Here is a 20707-nt window from a genome sequence, read left to right on the forward strand (position 1 = left end):
AATGCAAAGCATTCCCTCTACTTTTCCATTCTTCTTTCCCCCTATATCTAGTAACAGATGCCCCAGACATTCCATGGACCTGGTCATTCCTCTATAGTTACCCACCAATTCCTCTCATATCAAATGTTCTGCATAAGTTCTAGCATAACCAAAGCATCATGATTTTCATACTGTCCTACTGACCTCAACACAATCTGTTCTCTCTTGAGAACCAGGCAGGTCTGTCTCCTTGCAAGCTGTTTCAGTTCACAGCACTAATAATTTATGAGGGCTGTCTTTCTTCAGCCAGACTTGATATCTGTAGCACTTTCAACCTGGAAATTCAGCAAACTCTAATTTCTGCTCTCAGTGTTCCATGCTGCACATCCTGATAGCTGCTTGGAAATCTTTCAGTAACCAAAAAAATGTCTTCAAGAAGAGGTTTTTAATCTGGTTCTTTGCTGATGGCCACATCCTGATCACAGGTCCTCCTACAATGATACTGCAGTGTCTATACCAGTTATAATGTCTTCTCCTTAAGACCTTTTTTATTAGAGGAGTGCTTCTCAACTTTCTCCTGGAAGCATACCTCACCAGTCAGTTTTCAGGATCACTACAATGAATATGCATGAGACAAAATGGCATAAAGCAGATACCCATTATGTTCAAATCTATGTCATGCATATTCATTGTGGTAATCCTTAAAACCCGCCGGGTAAGAAGTACTGTACTAGAGTATATCTCAGTATACTGTCAGCTTATCATATTCTTCCATGATCACAATTGCATATGGAGGGGGGACTGGGGGCTATATGCTCCAGGTAGGTATTTGTTCTGGTGGAGGTATGAGGGTGGAGGGGTACATGCTTCACATAAAGCGCCATTACTGATGCCCCTCGAGTTGTAGAACCTAAAGTTGGTATTTGCTTTGCTAATGAAGTCTCTTTTTGCACATCTGGCTGTTGTTCCTCTGAAGTTCCCAGCTTGGAAAGTACTTTCACTTCAGCTGGGGCAGGAATTAGGCATCAGGCATTAGTAACATACAAACCCTACATACATCACAAGGTTGTTCTTCGAACATATCCAAAGTTCTTTCCCAACTTGTTGACACCTTTTCACCTGAATGAGCAAATAGCGCATCCTACCTTCTGTCCAAAGACACATTCAGATTGTTGCAAGAAAGCCCTCCATACTTTAGAATGTAAATGGACCTTCATCTGCTACTTAAAAAGAATTGAATCATTTAGGACAGAGAATCAAACTTTTGTCTTCTTCAGGCCTAACAGAACTGTTATATAATCTGCAAACAGGATTCTAGCAAACAGGTTGGCTTCTTCTATACAGTTCTCCAATGAACAAGAGGATATTCCTCTCAGCTTCAAACTGGTCTCATCAAATTAGACCTGCTGCAGCCAAAGTGGCACTCCTGAATTTTACCTTGCTAAATATGATCTGCAAAGCGGCTACATGGTACTCTTTTCATATTTTCAATGCATATTATAGCTTGGGCCCATCTACATTACAGCACTGTACCTTTGTTCAGGCAGTGCTGACCAATTTGTCCTTATGAGCTAACAACTCACACAGTGGGCTGTTCAAACTAAGGCAATTTAAGACTGAGCAACCTTAAGCTTGGAAATCACTCATTTGCGTGCCTGACTCAGTCCTGTTTGTCAACGGAAAAAGCAATGTTCCTTACCTGTAAACAGGTTTTTTCCATAAACAGCAGGATTTATAAGGCACACAGTTCCTCCCACCTTCCCGGGAGTTGCTTGAATGTTTTGAGCTTTGGAACTGACTGAAAAGCTGAGGAGACTGCTGTGCACAGGAAGGGCTGTACATGTTGAGAATTTTCCACTAAGCTGTGAGCACTGAGTCAAATGACATTACTCACTTATATGCCTTATCAATTCTGCTGTTTATGGAAAACATCAGTTACAGGTATGCAATGTTGCTGTATGTGAGATAAAATTACATAAATGAAAACATTTGCTGTGTGTAAAATGAATTTGATTTTATTACTGATCAAAAAACTAATTGTTTTCATTATTTTGTTTATATATATCAATATATACATACTTATGGGGCATAACTAGTAACCTGTAACTATGGAAATGGAGGCTGTCAACATACCTGTGATGATACAGACACTGGTCCTGTATGTGGTTGTCATCAGAAGTATGCCCTGCATTCAGATGGTAGAACATGCATTGGTAAGTACTTATCTATGGAAGAATTTATTTCATATTACTTATAGTGTGATATATGACATTTTCTCCCTTATAGTGCACCAATTAGGTGCCTAACGTTTGGCACTCAAACAGAAAATAAGTGCCAAAATGGGGTGAAAAACAGTTAGGCGCCTAAGTTCACATGCGCTATTTTTTAACTTGGCATCTAAGTGTTCTCATGCCAAGGGGGTATTCACATGGGAGGGACATGAGCAGAACAGCAAAAGTAGAGGCTGACAAATGCGCAAACCAATAGGGAGATAATCTCAAAAAACAGTTTATTCAGAATATTCATATCAATATCAAGGACCCGACACGGTCCGTGTTTCGGCGCCAAAGCGCCTGCCTCAGGGGTCACAATCAACTTTCTCTGAGAAGAAGCTGATAGGCTTGAATTCCTTTATGTATGCAAGTTAATCCACAGAGAGAACAAAGGAACAGCCAACTGATCAGCAAACACCATGTGACAAGAGCAGGTCATGGGCATTTCATTTATTTAAGCACAGCCTTTATTGAATACTATCAGTTAGGCACCCAATTTAGATGTGCCCAATAGAGGCAGACTGAATTTTGGTTTTAGTTCTGGCTTCAGTGCCGAAGCAGGCCCGAAATTCAGATTCAGCCATGTTTCAGTTTTGATGAAAATGCCAGTGTATTTTTGGATAAAACTGACCACCCTCCTATCACCTGACAGAAAGTGGGCCCACCTCCCACTATCCTACCACCCATAGGCCCTCCCTGGGCCCACCTTAGAAGACCTGGGGTCTAGTGGCCTAGTTGGGGCAGGAGCAATCCTCAGTTGCTCCTTCTCATGCTGGCTCCTCATTCAAAATGACTGCTGTGTCCTCCCATGGCAGTCTTGCAAGACTGGGAATTGCTTCTGCCTCAACTAAGGGGTCCTTTTACTAAGGTGCGCTGAAAAATGGCCTGCCTACGCACCTTAGTAAAAGGGCCTCAAAGTTAGGCCCTGTGGTTGGCCTATGAGTGATGGAAGAGTGGCAGGTGGCTTTCTGTTGGGAGAGGGGCCAGAGACTCACTTTCTATTGGGGGGGGGGGCGCTTTCTGTCAGTGGGGCTGTGGTGCTCGGATTTTGGTTTCAGCTTCAGTTTCGGCTGAATCCGGAAATCTAGTTTTGGTCTCTCTCTAGTGCTCGTTTACTGCTGCCATAGAACAAGTGTGTGGTAGCTAATTGCTGACTTACACTAGTATTCTATAGCAGATTAGGTACATAAATTTGTTATAGAATACTAGCTTATCACTTTAATTTTGTGCACTTAATTTTTTTTGCCTTTGTAGAAGTGCTCAAATTGTGCCTAGTACTTTGCGGAGATTAGAAGTATTAAATAGGTGTAACACTACCCTTATTTTAAAGGCTATGTCAGCGGTTCCCAAACCAGGTCCCGGAGGCACCTCAGCTAGTCAGGTTTTCAGGCTATCCACAATGAATATTCATGACAGAGATTTTCCTGCAGTGTAGGCAGTGCACGCAAATCTTTGTCATGAATATTCATTGTGGATATCCTGAAAACCTGACTGGCTGGGGTTTCTCCAGGACCAGGTTTGGGAACCACTGGGCTATGTCATGATATAAAACATGTTTCTGAAATGTCAGTGAAGGATACATTGCTATGGTAGTAATTTTTTCATATTTTTACCTTTTAATACAGTACTTAATATTTTTGATATATAGCAATAAAACCATATACTTACAATAGGAAAGAACTGTTAAAGGTATTTATAAATTCTCTGTTTACTTCTCTTTCTGTTATAATAGCTGCCAGGGGTTCAGTTAAATTATAAAAGTTGTAAATCCAAAAATTTAGAGGTCTGGTTCCTAAAGTGTGCTAAGCAGTTCACAGATGAATTACCACACTGCCATGACAGCACAGGCTAATTTATTTATTTATTTGGTTCACTTGTATCCCACATTTACACATCAACCCCCAGAATCTATATAGTGCGACTTAAGTTGCATGCGCAAATCCAATCGTATTCTGGATTTGCATTTTGCACACACAACTTAGTTAACAAGCCAGTCAGCACTGATAATTGCCACTTAACAAGCAATTATTGACACTAATTTACATTAATTAGAATTTATGCACAGAACTATCTAAGTGTGTTCTATAAAATGAGTCGCATAGTTGAAAGGGGATGTGGCCAAGGTCATGCGTGTTTCTAAAATCTATATGCATTGTTATACAATACACCCGGTCCATGCATAATTTAGGCATCTGCATTTACACAAAGTGTTGGCGTAGCTGCCCGCGACTAAATTTAGTCATGCAGATGGGTGCTTGGTGTATTCTATAAGCCACATGGAAATTTTGGCATATTCTATAAAGTATGCCTAAATTTAGGCATATTTTATAGAATGTGCCTTGGCGCCGATTATGTTTAGGCGTGATATATAGAATCTAGTCCTAACTGCATGCTGTGTTAGGGGCAGGAACTAGCTGGGTTATTGACAGATTATGGGCATGGACTGCACTTTGTAGTTATTACAAAGTACTTACTGCGCACTGTCACTTGTGCAGTTAGCACAAGTGCATTTATCACCTCCTCAAGAGGATCCGTTAAAGTACTTTTGCTCTAATTTTGAATAAACAATGCATTGGAAGTAAATTTTTCTATGTGGTAATTTCAGGGAACATGCCAGACATGCCTCCCAACAGTTACTGCACAACCTTTGCACTTAACTCTGTGTTAATATTTGCAGGTAAAGCAAAGTAAGTGCAAAACTTTACTCCACTTTGGTAAACAGGCCCCTTAGTATACCTGAAATTTAAAGAAGAATTCTGTTTTTTGAAAGTCTAAATATTTAAGTATTATTTAGTATTATTTAGACTTTCAAAAAACAGATACCTCAGCTCCAGTATTTAGAGACAAGTAAACAGATTTTGCAAAACACTCACTGATAGCTCTTAGTTTTAGAAGTCTATATACATTTATAGAAGTAAATTTTTCAAAATTATGGTTAACTGAAGACCTATTTTCAACCATAATTACATTTACATTGATATGAAAACATCTCAACAATATTATCAAATCATTATTCAAAAGCATTATTCAGATAGTGCCTCTGAATGCATTACAGACCTCCTTGGCGCTATTTGGATAGACTTGAGGCAGAGCATAGGCCGAAGCCAGAGCAGTCCTGGAACTTAGTTAAATATTGGTGATATTCATTCCAATATGTGGGCAACTTAGGACATCTAAAAGTGTGCTTATTTATATGGATAAGTTAACCTGATGGTGGAATGAATATTGTTGTCATCTGGACAAACTCCAGTTCTAATCTATTATCTGGATATTTAACACTGGCCACTATCCTGATAATGATGCTGTCTGGATACGTTTTTTTTGTTTGTTACATTTGTACCCCGCGCTTTCCCACTCATGGCAGGCTCAAAGCGGCTTACATGGGGCAATGGAGGGTTAAGTGACTTGCCCAGAGTCACAAGGAGCTGCCTGTGCCTGAAGTGGGAATTGAACTCAGTTCCTCAGTTCCCCAGGACCAAAGTCCACCACCCTAACCACTAGGTTTTGACCATCCTGGCCAGAATTTTAAAAAAAAAATGATCGTAATAAAAGTATGTTTTCCTTGTGTTTCTCTTCAGAATAGCAGGAAATCATTTAGACTGATTGATGAAAACTTGGTAACCTGTAGGACACATTAATGTGGATTATGCATATGTTGTTTGCCATTGGCCTCATTATTTTGAATGGGGTCAGTTCATTAATAAAATGCATATAACCCACATATATATGTACTGCAAGTAACTGCACTTTTATGACTCAGCTACTAAGTAAAGAAATTAATCACATTATAAGGTATGCATGTATTAAGAACTTCATTACTACACGTATTTGAAATGTTTTGGGGCCTGTTCACTAAAGTATGGTAAGATTTTACAGTTAACATGGGTTAAGGGCCAAAACTAATGTGTGGTAACTATAAAGTCTCCACACTAGCAGTTGGGGGCATTCTCAACATTTAGCTGTTCAGATAACAAAGAGAAAAGCTCTGAACCATGTGTTAATTGATTGGCAGATAATATGTTAAACTAGCACATTAAGTTAACACATTATTACTTTCTATACATTAACTATAAGGTGCTATCCTTGCCCATTTGCCGCCTATCTCATTCAGCAATAGCTGGTAACACAGAAATTACTGCACATTAACTGCTAATGAGGTGCATTAATGTTTAGCACTGTACTCAGTAGCGCATGTTAATTGCCACAATAGCTAATGCAACTTTGTAAATTGGCTCCTTTGTGGCAAGAGAATATAGTGCCAGATAAGTTTGAAATTTTATTCAATACTCAAGTGTTTTAGAATTCATCATTTACTAATACCCTGAGGTTGATGATTTGTTTCTCCAGCATATCTGTGTACTGAAATTAAAGTAAAGTATTTTACTTGTGGCTATTTTAATAATCTGATAATATCATGTATTGCATTCTTGGTCCTGTAATATAAATCACATTTACCGCTTAAGTAGATTTTCACCTCTCTTTAGTTCCTTATTAATTATTTTAGAATATGTTTTGTTTTATTTTGATTTAATTTTTTTACACTCTGCTTTCTGGTGATGGTCCCTGATTGCCTGTCTTGTCTCATAACTGATGTTTATGAATCATTGACAGAATATTTTTAATGCATTTTAAAAACCTCAAAACAAAGCCTCGATTGCAGCCTGATCCCTTCTAGAACTTGCTACACTTCCTTGTTATAATTCAACCATGTAGCATTAGTACAGATAAAACTTGCTAGCCGCATTACTATTCTAGTGTTTGCTCTCTTCAGTGGTGCATATTCTGGTCATTGCTGCAAGAATGCAAACATATGCAATGTCAGATAAATACTTTGATCCCTTCTCTAACACATTTTGTTCTTTGCTTAACTGCTCCTTTTTGTGTTTGCTGCATGCAGAGTCACTGCTTGCCTTTATATTTCATTTTTTCTATACAAATTATTTTGTTTACTCAGCTCTTTCTTTTGCTCTCCAATGTAAAAATAGTTTTGTACATTGACTTATTGACTATCTCCTCTTCCCATCCCATCAATTTCTAACAAAACATGTACAGTGGGGGAAATAAGTATTTGATCCCTTGCTGATTTTGTAAGTTTGCCCACTGACAAAGACATGAGCAGCCCATAATTGAAGGGTAGGTTATTGGTAACAGTGAGAGATAGCACATCACAAATTAAATCCGGAAAATCACATTGTGGAAAGTATATGAATTTATTTGCATTCTGCAGAGGGAAATAAGTATTTGATCCCCCACCAACCAGTAAGAGATCTGGCCCCTACAGACCAGGTAGATGCTCCAAATCAACTCGTTACCTGCATGACAGACAGCTGTCGGCAATGGTCACCTGTATGAAAGACACCTGTCCACAGACTCAGTGAATCAGTCAGACTCTAACCTCTACAAAATGGCCAAGAGCAAGGAGCTGTCTAAGGATGTCAGGGACAAGATCATACACCTGCACAAGGCTGGAATGGGCTACAAAACCATCAGTAAGACGCTGGGCGAGAAGGAGACAACTGTTGGTGCCATAGTAAGAAAATGGAAGAAGTACAAAATGACTGTCAATCGACAAAGATCTGGGGCTCCACGCAAAATCTCACCTCGTGGGGTATCCTTGATCATGAGGAAGGTTAGAAATCAGCCTACAACTACAAGGGGGGAACTTGTCAATGATCTCAAGGCAGCTGGGACCACTGTCACCACGAAAACCATTGGTAACACATTACGACATAACGGATTGCAATCCTGCAGTGCCCACAAGGTCCCCCTGCTCCGGAAGGCACATGTGACGGCCCGTCTGAAGTTTGCCAGTGAACACCTGGATGATGCCGAGAGTGATTGGGAGAAGGTGCTGTGGTCAGATGAGACAAAAATTGAGCTCTTTGGCATGAACTCAACTCGCCGTGTTTGGAGGAAGAGAAATGCTGCCTATGACCCAAAGAACACCGTCCCCACTGTCAAGCATGGAGGTGGAAATGTTATGTTTTGGGGGTGTTTCTCTGCTAAGGGCACAGGACTACTTCACCGCATCAATGGGAGAATGGATGGGGCCATGTACCATACAATTCTGAGTGATAACCTCCTTCCCTCCGCCAGGGCCTTAAAAATGGGTCGTGGCTGGGTCTTCCAGCACGACAATGACCCAAAACATACAGCCAAGGCAACAAAGGAGTGGCTCAGGAAGAAGCACATTAGGGTCATGGAGTGGCCTAGCCAGTCACCAGACCTTAATCCCATTGAAAACTTATGGAGGGAGCTGAAGATGCGAGTTGCCAAGCGACAGCCCAGAACTCTTAATGATTTAGAGATGATCTGCAAAGAGGAGTGGACCAAAATTCCTCCTGACATGTGTGCAAACCTCATCATCAACTACAGAAGACGTCTGACCGCACAAGGGTTTTGCCACCAAGTATTAGGTCTTGTTTGCCAGAGGGATTAAATACTTATTTCCCTCTGCAGAATGCAAATAAATTCATATACTTTCCACAATGTGATTTTCCGGATTTAATTTGTGATGTGCTATCTCTCACTGTTACCAATAACCTACCCTTCAATTATGGGCTGCTCATGTCTTTGTCAGTGGGCAAACTTACAAAATCAGCAAGGGATCAAATACTTATTTCCCCCACTGTATGTTTTAACACAACTAAGTTCCTGTTATGCCATGTGGAATTTTTATTTACATGGAGCATCAGAAACTAATTTTATTGATCTTTGCTGCACTCACCTCTTTTTTTTCCATTACTGCATGCTTATAAAATTACTATAAACCCTATTTTGCAGCATATTTGATAGCGTAATATCTTTATGTGGTTGTGTTCCATGGACAAGCAGGCAACCAGCACTGCCCAAAATCAGTTTTATTTGCTATTTTTTTGTTATTGTTTATTTGCATGCAATCAGTACCCTCTTGGTGTCACATGTAAGGAATACATATATAAATATATTTTTTAATTTAATTTTTTGTAATGTGTTTGGCATGCCATGTCTATCCATCACTGGATTCCTTAAGTTCTCTGTCTATTCTTGTGCCTTCCCATTTCAAATCTTAGTCTGCATCAAGAATGAACAGTGATGTCTCTTTGGCATTTGTTCTTGAATTTCCCTTCTCCTTATTAACATATGTCTGAGGCACTCCTTTGCACTCATATTTTTCCTTTTGTGTGTATTTTTCTTATTAATCACTTTATAGTTTTGTCCATTCTGCTGCCCCTTCTAATTTATTTTCTGCAGTTTCAAACGGGATTAACAACATTCTTAACATGGGGTGTAGTGCTGTCATGGCTTGCTTCTTGGTTTTGGTTGCACAATGCCAAGAAACTGTCTTAAGCGGTGGAAAATTGGGCTTTTGATTAACCAACTGCTCCATGTTTGTCCCTTACTTGTGTTTTAGAGAAGGATGAGGCTGCAATTGAGAGTTCTGAGTACAATGCCACGTCAGTAGTTGATGTGGACAAGCGGGTGAAACGGCGGCTACTTATGGGTAACACTTTTCTTCCACTTCCTTTATTATGCTTGAACTTTTGTCTGTTTTTCTTATTTCATTTGTGTGTTGAGGTCACAGATAAGTTTGTGACTGCTGCCAAGCAAGTGTTTGATCTTTTAACCTTTTCTTTCTTTAACGCATTTCTCATTTGCTTCCGCATATAAGAAGCAAAGCTACTAATCTCACAGTAATGCCTCAAATTCACAATATTACATTTTATTAACAAATAGAATGCATATTAAAGTGCAGGATTTTTATTTCATTTTATTTTTCAGTAAATTTATTTCCATGTATTTACCTTTATATCTCCATTGTTCTTTGCATACTGCATGTTTAAGGAATGATGATCCACAGGGAGAGGTATTTACTGGAACTGAAATTCTGAGATGAAAAGGGTAGATAATTTCAGTCCTCTAGGGCTGCAAGCCAGTCAGGTTTTCTAGAAAGTTGCACTGAGTATGCATAATATGCATTTGCCTTCATTATGTGCACCTAGATTCCATTGTAGAATACTAATGTAATCTGGTGTAGATATGCCTAACATTTAGGCATTTGCATTTATGCCAGCCATAGAGCTAGTGTAAATGTGAGCGATTAAGTATAGCAAGGATGGACATAACTTACAGTAGTCAGTAAATTATGCGTGTAATTGGGAGTCCTACCTTTGTTCTGTCCATGCTCTGCCCTTTTATATGCCCCCCCCCCCTTGCAAATACATGCTATTTAAGTTAAGCACGTATTTACAAAATAGCATTTAGGCAGCATGTTGGCATATATACATATAAGTGCTCACATATATGTGTATATGTTATACATAGATGACCAAATTCTATAAATAGCACCAAAAAATAATCACCAAAAAAAGCATGCTTAGTGCTAGTCTATAAACAGTGTTGAAAGTTAGGCGCTGTTTATAGAATATGCTTAGCGCCAGGATTGGCACCTTACTTTAGACGTGAGGATTTACACCAAGTAAACCCTAATGTAAATTCTTGAATCTAAATTAGGCATGGATCTCCCTTATTCTATAACAGCTTACATAAATTATAGAACACCCCACTCTGATCAGCCCATGACCCTCCCATGGCCGCATCCCCTTTTGGAGCAATTTGTAAAAATTATGTGCAGATCCCTGTAACTAAAAATATGCGCCTAAAGTTCAGTCAATGCCAATTAGTGCCAATAATTGATTATTAGCACCCAATTATTGATGCTAATTGACTCATTCAATTAAATTGAGCACACAAATTAGGCATGCACCGAAATTTGTGTGTGCAACTGTAAGCACCATTTATAGAATTTCAGGGATAATATACACATAAATGTGAGACTTAGGTTATGTAATTTCCCCCAAAATGTTGAACCACAAAGTTAATAGAATATTGAAATCATCAGATTATTAAGAGAGAAAGAATAACATTCTCAAGACTAAGAACCATGTACTTCGCATTTAATAGTGCATATTCCAAAGGATCCACCAATCTGCATCCACAGTTCTTATTCTGTTTGACTATACTCACTCAGCTTTATTAAATGATCTGTAGGAAAACTCTTTTGGATAATAAGTGTAGTTCTTTGATGACATAGCTGGTTAACATTTTCTTGAGTCTCTCTCTTTACTAGTCTGTAGCTTTATTAACATAAATAAATCTGACTTGCTGTTAAATATTGGAAAAATGTTCTGGCATACCCTGAAAAAGAATATGAAAACTGATCAGTGATACCAAGAGAGGAGGAGATAATTAAAGATAGCAAGAATAGTGGAATAGTATCTGTAAAATTAGTATAAAAGTTGTTATGCTATTGATTAAGGAAAGATGTATTATGTCAGGGCATCCCAAACCTGTCCTGAGGACCCCACAGCCAATTGGATTTTCAACATATTCACAGTGAACATACTCCTGCCTTGGGTCCGCAACCCATGATGATTTATCCCACACATATAAATTGTGAATATAATGATAGCCTCATTTCTTGAGGTCTCCAGGGAAGTCTGGGCGTTGAGGAAGCCCAGTGCTAAGTATTTTCCCATAGTCACAAATGGACCTATGTAATTAGTACTAACACTAAAGATTTTGTCCCTCATTTTAGAAGCCCTGCTGATGATTTACACATGTAAATAGCAGCATTTACATGTGTATGTCGAATAAATGTTGAAAAACCAATTTTAGAAAGCCAGTATTTAAATGTGTAAATCTACAATGGCAAATTTTGGCCAGGTACAGACACCCCTCTTCCATCTCCCCTCCCCCCAGAACTTTAAAATCATCTTCCTTAATATCCCTTCTCCCACCCATCACCTAAAGAAAATTTAAGCTGGCCTCAACCCTACCCCAATCCTCATAGGTTCCCCTGAGTCCTCATTTTAAAGGTCCTTGGTTGTCTAAGGAGAAACAAGCAGGTCACAGCAGCTGTTTTGAAGATCAGGGCAGGAGCAAGTGAACATTACTCCTGCTTGTTTCCCCCTAGACCACCAGGGACCCACAAAGGAAGGCCTTAGGGGTCTAGGGGGATGGGGTTCAGGCTACCTAAAGTACTTGTGGTACTTGAAATACTGCTAGGTTGCCACTAGAGGTCACAGCAGCCATTTTGAAGAGCAGATCTGAGAAGTTCTCATTTCTCTGGTAAGTGAACATTATTTTGCTTTGGGAACTTAAATATTGAAGTTTAAAGGAGGAATTGTAGTTAGTGATAGGCAGAATAAAAATATAAAAAAGCAAACTTTATCAACTAATCTCCATACACTTTTTCCCCTAGTTTTAAAACTTGAACTTTGTACCACAGCATTAACAGATAGCCTCTAGCATTCTCTTGAGTCTAGAGTAGCAGACTTGGTGGAGCTGAGGGAGACAGAGAGGTAGATAGTGGAAACTGTTATAAAGAATAAATTTATAGAATATACAGACAAACATAGTTTAATGGGACAGAGTCAGTATGGGTTCTGCCGAGAGAAGTCTTGCCTTACCAATTTGCTTCTTCATTTCTTTGAAAGTGTGAATAAACCTGTGTATAAAGGTGAGCCAGTTGATGTAGTGTATCTAGATATTCAGAAAGCTTTTGATAAAGTTCCTCATGAGAGACTCCTGGGAAAATTAAAGAGTCATGGGATTGGAGGCAAGGTTCTGGTGTGGATTAGGAATTTCTCTCAATAGAGGAGGGTGAACAGTGGAGTGCCGCAGGGATCTGTACTGGGACCGGTACTATTACCATATTTATCAATGATATGGAAATTGGAACGACGAGTGAGGTGATCAAATATGCAGATGATACAAAACTATTCAAGGTTGTTACAACATATGCGGAGTGTGAAATATTGCAGGAAGACCTTAGGAAATTGGAAGACTGAGCGTCCAAATGACAGATTAAATTTAATGTGGACAAATGCAAGGTGATGCACATTGGGTAGAATAAATCATAGTTACCTGATTTTGGGGTCCACCTTGGGTGGCAGAAAAAGATCTGGGTATCATTGTAGGTAATACTCTGACATCTTCTGCTTAGTGTGTGGCAGCAGCCAAAAAAGCAAACAGGATGCTAAGATTTATTAAGAAAGGGATGGTGAATAAGACCGAAAATACTACAATGACTTTCAGGCTTATTTTCGAAAGAGAAGGGCACCCATCTTTCGACACAAATCGGCATAATCGAAAGCCAGTTTTAGGTGTCCTCAACAGCTTTCCGTCGCAGGGACAACCAAAGTTCCTGGGGGCATGTTGGAAGCATAGTGAAAGCGGGACTGGGGCGTGCTTAACACATGGGCGTCCTCGGCTGATAATGGAAAAAAGAAGGGCATCCCTGACGAGCACTTGGCCAACTTTACTTGGTCCATTTTTCTTACAACCAAGCCTCAAAAAGGTGCCCGAACTGACCAGATGACCACCAGAGGGAATTGTGAATGACCTCTCTTTACTCCCCCAGTAGTCACTAACCCCCTCCCATCCTAAAAAAAAACTTAAAAAATATTTTTTCCAGCCTCTATGCCAGCCTCAAATGTCATACCCAGCTCCCTGACAGCAGTATGCAGGTCCCTGGAGCAGTTTTAGTGGGTGCAGTGCACTTCAGGCAGGTGGACCCAGGCCCCCCCCCCCACCTGTTACATTTGTGGTAGTAAATGTGAGCCCTTCAAAACCAGAAAAAAAAAGTGGGAGGACGACTAAGGATTCCAAAGACTGAAAAGATTTATAATAATAAAGATGTTTATTGAGGTATAAAGACTCGATACAACGTCATGTTTCGGCCGTCTATAATCAAAATTTGAATAAATTTGAATAAATTATAAAAACACAATTTAAAAATAGACAACATATATATATATATATATATATATTCGAATATTTAAAATGCGTTTTGAAAAAATTGATTATTCTGCATATATATGTAATTATATATAAAAAACAATAAATAATGACAAAATAAGACACATTGTGAAATAGATACATTTAAAAATAGATAAATAAATACATATAAAGATGAATTTATACAGATGATTAAATTTCTTTAAAAATATATAATAAAACATCTAAATCCTTGGTCGTCCTCCCACTTTTTGATTTCTTGTTGTTGTTCGTGGGGTGTCTAGAGTTCTCCGCCCTCTGGCGGATTTCTTCCCTAGCCCTTCAAAACCAACCAGAAACCCACTGTACCCACATGTAGGTACTCCCCTTCACCCCTTAGGGTTATGGTAGTGGTGTACAATTGTGGATAGTGGGTTTTGGGGGGCTCAGCACCCAAGGTTAGAGAGCTATGCACCTGAGAGCAATTTGTGAAGTCCACTGCAGTGCCCCCTAGGGTGCCTGGTTGGTTTCCTGGCATGTCAGGGGGACCAGTGCACTACGAATGCTGGCTCCTTCCACGGCCAAAGGGCTTTGATTTGGTAATTTCTGATATGGGCGTCCTCGGTTTCCATTATCGCTGAAAACCGGGGACAACCATCTCTAAGGACAACCATCTCTAAGGTCAACCTAAATGTTAAGATTTGGGCGTCCCCGATCGTATTATCAAAATGAAAGATGGACGCCCATCTTGTTTCGATAATATGGGTTTCCTCACCCCTTCACCAGGATGTCCTGCGAGGTCGTCCTCAGGAAAATTTGGGCGCCCTGTTCGATTATGCCCCTCATCGTATCACTCCATGGTCCATGCACACCTTGAGTATTCCATTCAGTTCTGGTCGCCGTATCTCAAAAAATATATAGCGGAATTAGAAAAGGTTCAAAGAAGAGCAACTGAAATGATAAAGAGGATGGCTAAAGAGGTTAGGGCTCTTAGTAGATGACGGCAGAAAAAGACCTGCACGGTCCATCCAGTCTGCCCAACAAGATAAACTCACATGTGCCTTTTTTTGTGTATACCTTACCTTGATTTGTACCTGTCTTTTTCAGGGCACAGATCGTATAAGTCTGCCCAGCACTATCCCCGCCCCCAAACCACCCACCCCGCCTCCCACCACCGGCTCTGGCACAGACCGTATAAGTCTGCCCAGCACTATCCCCACCTCCCAACCACCAGCCCTGCCTCCCACCATTCCAAGCCACATGCATTCAACGTATGACACACGCATTTGACCCTCTTCTCCAGCTCACACACTAAAGCACCTTTTTCTCCAGTATTTACTTCTCTCCTTTCCTCTCCTGCCCACCCCCAAAACAAAGAGGTAGAGGGGTATGGCCTGCATGGAATGGCAGGTACAACAATGGCTCTCCCAGTTGTCAGCCTGTGCCTGCAGTTCCTGCGACTGGAGGGTAATAATCCCTTGCAGAGGGCTGCTGACTGCAAGCTCTGACAATCTCCAGTGGGCCTCACTGGTTCACATTCACTGAAACCAGGTGATCAGCTTTGGCTGAAAGTGGTTCGTTTTGGCAGCTATTTCGGTTTTGGAAGAAATTCGAAAAAGCAGTTTCGGTCGGCCTCTAGGTACAACCCTAAACAAAGGCATAGACATAGGAGCCGACTCTGTGGGTGCTTGAGCTTTGAAAAGAGACGGATGAGGGGAGATATGATTGAGGTCTACAAAGTCCTGAGTGGTGTAGAAGGAGTAGAAGTAAATCGATTTTTTACTCGTTCCAAATGTACAAAGACTAGGGGAAACTCGAGGAAGTTACATGGAAATGCTTTTAAAACAAATAGGAGGAAATATTTTTTCACTCAACGAATAGTTAAGCTCTGGAACTCTTTACAGGAGGAGTATGTGGTGACAGCGGTTAGCATATTTGGGTTTAAAAAAGGTTTGGACAAGTTCCTGTAGGAAAAGTCCATAGTCTGCTATTGAGCAACTGCTTGCTCTGGAATTTGTAGTATGGAGTGTTGCCACGATTTGGGTTTCTGTGAGGTACTTGTGACGTGGCATGGCCACTGTTTGGAAAACAGGATACTGGGCTAGATGGACCATTGGTCTGACCCAGTATGGCTACTTTGATGTTCTTATGTTCTGGGCAGGAGTGAATGGGCATAGTTCCTGCCTGTTTTTTTTCCCCCTAGACCACCAAGGACCCGCAGAGGTATGTCATGAAGGCCTATGAGGGTGAGGGGCTTTGGCCAAGTTATTTTTTTCTTCATGGGGTGGGTGGGAGGGGAGATTTAAGGGGGAGATTCTGAAGTTCTGGTGGTGTGGAAAGGGTTTTGGGAACGGGGATGCCACACGTTATGAGCCACTACTCAGATTTTAGTCAGGCCAATATTCAGACTGGTGTCTGATTAACCTCACTGCATATAGTTAGGACAGCCTTTTTTCTGCTCGAACTTTATGCGGATACCTGGCTGGTTAGTGAACTGCTGCTCCTAACTTTAGTGGTTAGAGATGAATGGTTAGTGGGAATATTCAGCAGTACTGTCTGGTTAAGTGTTGATGAGTATCCCCGTTTAGCCCCAACCAAGTGATTTAAACGGCCAGGAGCCTCTCTCGGCTGTTTAAATCTCTTTGAATATCTGTCCCTTAATTGCTTGGCTTCTGTCAGTTTGCTGTTTTCTATCACTGTTAATCTCTTTACTCTCAGATTGTAGTTATGAAAAGGAGATGGTAGGGTGCTAGGGGTAGGGCACCAGGGGGCAGTACACCACGAAATGTGGGCAGGGCTGCCGAGAGACTGGGCCGGGCCCGGGACAAGGCCGCCCCCCCCCCCCCCCGAGGTCGCCGCCACTCCCCCCTCCACCCGCTCCCCTCCATCCGCCACCGGGACGGGCCCCTGCACTATATGTAGATCGTTCAAGAGGTAGTGTCATGATTTAGGCTCTACACACTTTCTGATGTTTCAGTGCCACCTCAGTAAGGCCAACACACAATCTCTCCACTGCAAAACACTAGACACAAACTTGTGCAAAAACACACTCATAACCTTACCAAACCATAACAGCACTAATTCCAAGGACAGGACGAGCTACAACCTTATGCATGGAAAGGCAGCGCTATAATTACACCGGGATATAAAACACCAGTACACAACCTAGTGAAACAAAAAAACAAAAAGGGCTGCAAATACTACACACTAGCAGAATACTGCACCTTGATCACATGTGAAAAACACATGACAACAGATATGACACAAGGAACTATAAATAAAAAAAATATGAAGGCAAAATACTGAACTGGAAAGTTACCTCAAGAAGTCACTCAGCATGCAGCAATACTAGAACAATGGAAACTTACATGAAAAATATCACAGATGCACATTTCCAAAAGCTGACATATTCCAATTAATAAATTCTGAATAAAATATTTTTTCTATCTTTGTTGTCTGATCATTTAGTTTTTCTATTCGCTTTGGTCTCAGCGTGTTCTGTTTTATGTACTGTCTTCTTTCCATTTGATATTTTTTCTCTCACCATGTCCACCATCCTCCTGTGTCCTTATGCGTCCTGTCTAGCATCTGTAGCCCTGTCCCTAGCCTTCCTCCGGTTTCAGCATCTGCCCTCAAAGTGTTCCGATCCAGCCCTTAAATTCAGCAATTTTCCCTCCATCTATATCCAGCATTTCTCCTCACTCCCCTCCTCTCCATCCAGGTGCAACTACTTCCTCTGTTTTCCCTCCCCTCCATCCATGTCCAGCATTTCTCCTCTCTCCCTTCCCCTCCATCCATGTGCATCTCCTTCCTTCCATCCTTGTCCAACATTTCTCCTTTCTTAACTGCCCTCCACTCCATCCATGTCCAGCATTTCTCCTCTCTTCCCTCCCCTCCATCCATATGCATCTCCTTCCTGACTTCCCTCCCCTCCATCCATCCATGTCCAGCAACTCTCCATCCACCCATATCCAGTAAATTTCCTCTCTCCCCTGCCCCCTCTATTCATCCATCCATGTTCAGTAATTCTCCTCTCTCCCCTGCCCTCCCCTCCTCTCCCGTCCAGCAATTCTCCTCTCTCCCCTGCCCTCCTCTCCTGTCCAGCGATCTCTTCTCCCCCTGCCCTGCCCTCCTCTCCTGTCCAGCGATCTCTTAGTTCTCTCCCTCCTGCCCTGCCCTCCCCTCCTGTCCAGCGATCTCTTCTCTCCCCCTCCCCTCCTCTCCTGTCCAGCAATCTCTTCTCTCCCCCCTGCCCTGCCCTCCCCTCCTGTCCAGCAATCTCTTCTCTCTCCCCCCTGCCTTCCCATCCTCTCCTCTCCATGTCCAGCGATCTCTCCCCCTCCTCTCTCTCCATGTCCAGCGATCTCTTCTCTCCCCCCTTCTCTCTCCATATCCAGCGATCTCTTCTCTCTCCCCCTGCCTTGCCCTCCTCCAGCGATTTCCTCACCCCCTGCCCTCCCTCAGCTCCCCGACAGCCCTCCTCGCTCACCATTCCTTCCTACCCCCCTGCCATTCCTTCCTACCCCCCGCGTGCGTTTAACCGTTTTACTTTTCTTCATCCGTCACCAGCAGTACTGCCATTCATTCTCACAGGCAGCTCTGCTCCCCTGTGCCGCGTCCATCTGGCCCTATGATACGTAAACAGGAAGTGCATCAGAGAGGGCCGGATAAACGCGGCAGAGGGGAGCGGAGCTGCCTGTGAGAATGAATGGCAGCGCTGCCGGTGACAGATGAAGAAAAGAATGTTGTATTCTAGGGGCATGCGGGGCTGGGCGCCCCTGGAGGCCCAGGCCCGGGGAATTTTGGCCCCCCTGCCCCCCCTCTTGGCGGCCCTGAATGTGGGCATCAAGAACATCATCTCATCCCTCGCCTCAGATGGCAGATTACCTTGAGTTGCCCCTACCTGACCCCTCCCTTGAAGGCCAGCACCCCCAACATAAAGGTCTAACCCCAGGATTGCTATCTTACTTTTCCAGAATGATGTTTTATCATTTTAAGCGTTCCTGGTCCCAATCTTTGCCTGCAAGAGGAATGAAAGATCATTTCTGTTGGCAAAACTGCTGGCAACAAACAACACATTTCACTTATAGTGATTTAGTCTCATCCAGTGATGTCTTTCAGATGCTGCAGTGATGCCAGCAGGAGTACATAAGTACATGCCATACTGGGAAAGACCAAAGGTCCATCAAGCCCAGCATCCTGTTTCCAACAGTGGCCAATCCAGGTCACAAATACCTGGCAAGATCCCCAAAAAAGTACAAAACATTTTATACTGCTTATCCCAGAAATAGTGGATTTTTCCCAAGTCCATTTAATAATGGTCTATGGACTTTTCCTTTAGGCAGGGCTTTTTTGAGGGGGTACTTGGGGGTACTGAGTACCGGAACCTGAAAGAGGTCAGACTTTACACACTAATTCTGTGACTAGTTGCATGGGGTCTGGCTATTGTGGGGCGAGTCCCTTAGTGATCACCCCACCCCTGAAGGGTGGCCTGGCATTTGAGTACTGGCACCTTTTTTGCTAGAAAAAAACACACTGCCTTTAGGAAGCCATCCAAACCTTTTTCAATTCTGCTAAGCTAACCGCCTTAACCACATTCTCTGGCAATGAATTCCAGAGCTTAATTACACGTTGAGTGAAGGAACATTTTCTCAGATTCGTTTAAAATTTACCACATTGTAGCTTCATCGCATGCCCCCTAGTCCTAGTATTTTTGGCAAGCGTAAACAGATGCTTCACATCTACCCGTTCAACTCCACTCATTATTTTATAGACCTCTATCATATCTCCCCTCAGCTGCCTTTTCTCCAAGCTGAAGAGCCCTAGCCACTTTAGCCTTTCCTAATAGTGAAGTTGTCCCATCCCCTTTATCATTTTCGTCGCCCTTCTCTGCACCTTTTCTAATTCCACTATATCTTTTTTGAGATGTGGCGACCAGAATTGAACGCAATACTCGAGGTGCGGTCGCACCATGGAGCGATACAAAGGCATTGTAACGTCCTCATTTTTGTTTTCCATTCCTTTCCTAATAATATCTAACATTCTATTTGCTTTCTTAGCCGCAGTAGCACACTGAGCAGAAGGCTTCAACGTACCATCAACGACGACACCTAGATCCCTTTCTTGGTCTGTGGCTCCTAATGTGGAACTCTACGCGGACTGAGAGTCCATGTGTTCCCTTATCTCGATGATTGACTAGTGAAGAGCACATCAGAGGATGGTGCTCTGGAGTCCATATGGAGGACTAGTTGGGTGCTCGAACTACTAGGGTTCATTTTAAACCATGGAGCGATACAAAGGCATTATAACATCCTCATTTTTGTTTTCCATTCCTTTCCTAATAATACCTAACATTCTATTTGCTTTCTTAGCCACAGCAGCACACTGAGCAGAAGGTTTCAACGTATCATCAACAACGACTCCTAGATCCCTTTCTTGGTCTGTGACTCCTAACATGGAACCTTGTGTGACGTAGCTATAATTCGGGTTCCTCTTTCCCACATGCATCACTTTGCACTTGCTCACATTAAACGTTATCTGCCATTTAGATGCCCAGTCTCCCAGGCTCGTAAAGTCCTCTTGTAATTTTTCACAATCCTCCCAAGATTTAACGACTTTTGACTTTGACTGTAGGTCATTTATAAATATGTTAAAAGGCAGTGGTCCCAGCACAGACCCCTGGGGAACCCCGCTAA

At 41.9% G+C, this 20707-nt stretch overlaps 1 protein-coding gene and 1 long non-coding RNA gene across 2 annotated transcripts in view; one reads left to right on the plus strand and one right to left on the minus strand.

Moving 5' to 3' along the window:
* SCUBE1 (signal peptide, CUB domain and EGF like domain containing 1) overlaps positions 1 to 20707 on the plus strand; it is a 1083891-nt gene that overhangs the window by 510572 nt on the left and 552612 nt on the right. Inside the window, 2 exon segments of the mRNA XM_030214211.1 lie at positions 2076 to 2192; positions 9646 to 9735. Of these exon segments, the coding sequence (XP_030070071.1) occupies positions 2076 to 2192; positions 9646 to 9735 (207 nt within the window).
* LOC115477374 lies at positions 1082 to 10081 on the minus strand. The gene is made up of 3 exons (XR_003943318.1): positions 10037 to 10081; positions 2113 to 2164; positions 1082 to 1199 (listed from the first exon to the last, which is right to left on the minus strand). It is a non-coding gene; the product is annotated as an uncharacterized LOC115477374 (long non-coding RNA).

Source organism: Microcaecilia unicolor, chromosome 9, assembly GCF_901765095.1.
Source record: "Microcaecilia unicolor chromosome 9, aMicUni1.1, whole genome shotgun sequence".
Classification (NCBI taxonomy): Eukaryota; Metazoa; Chordata; class Amphibia; order Gymnophiona; family Siphonopidae; genus Microcaecilia; species Microcaecilia unicolor.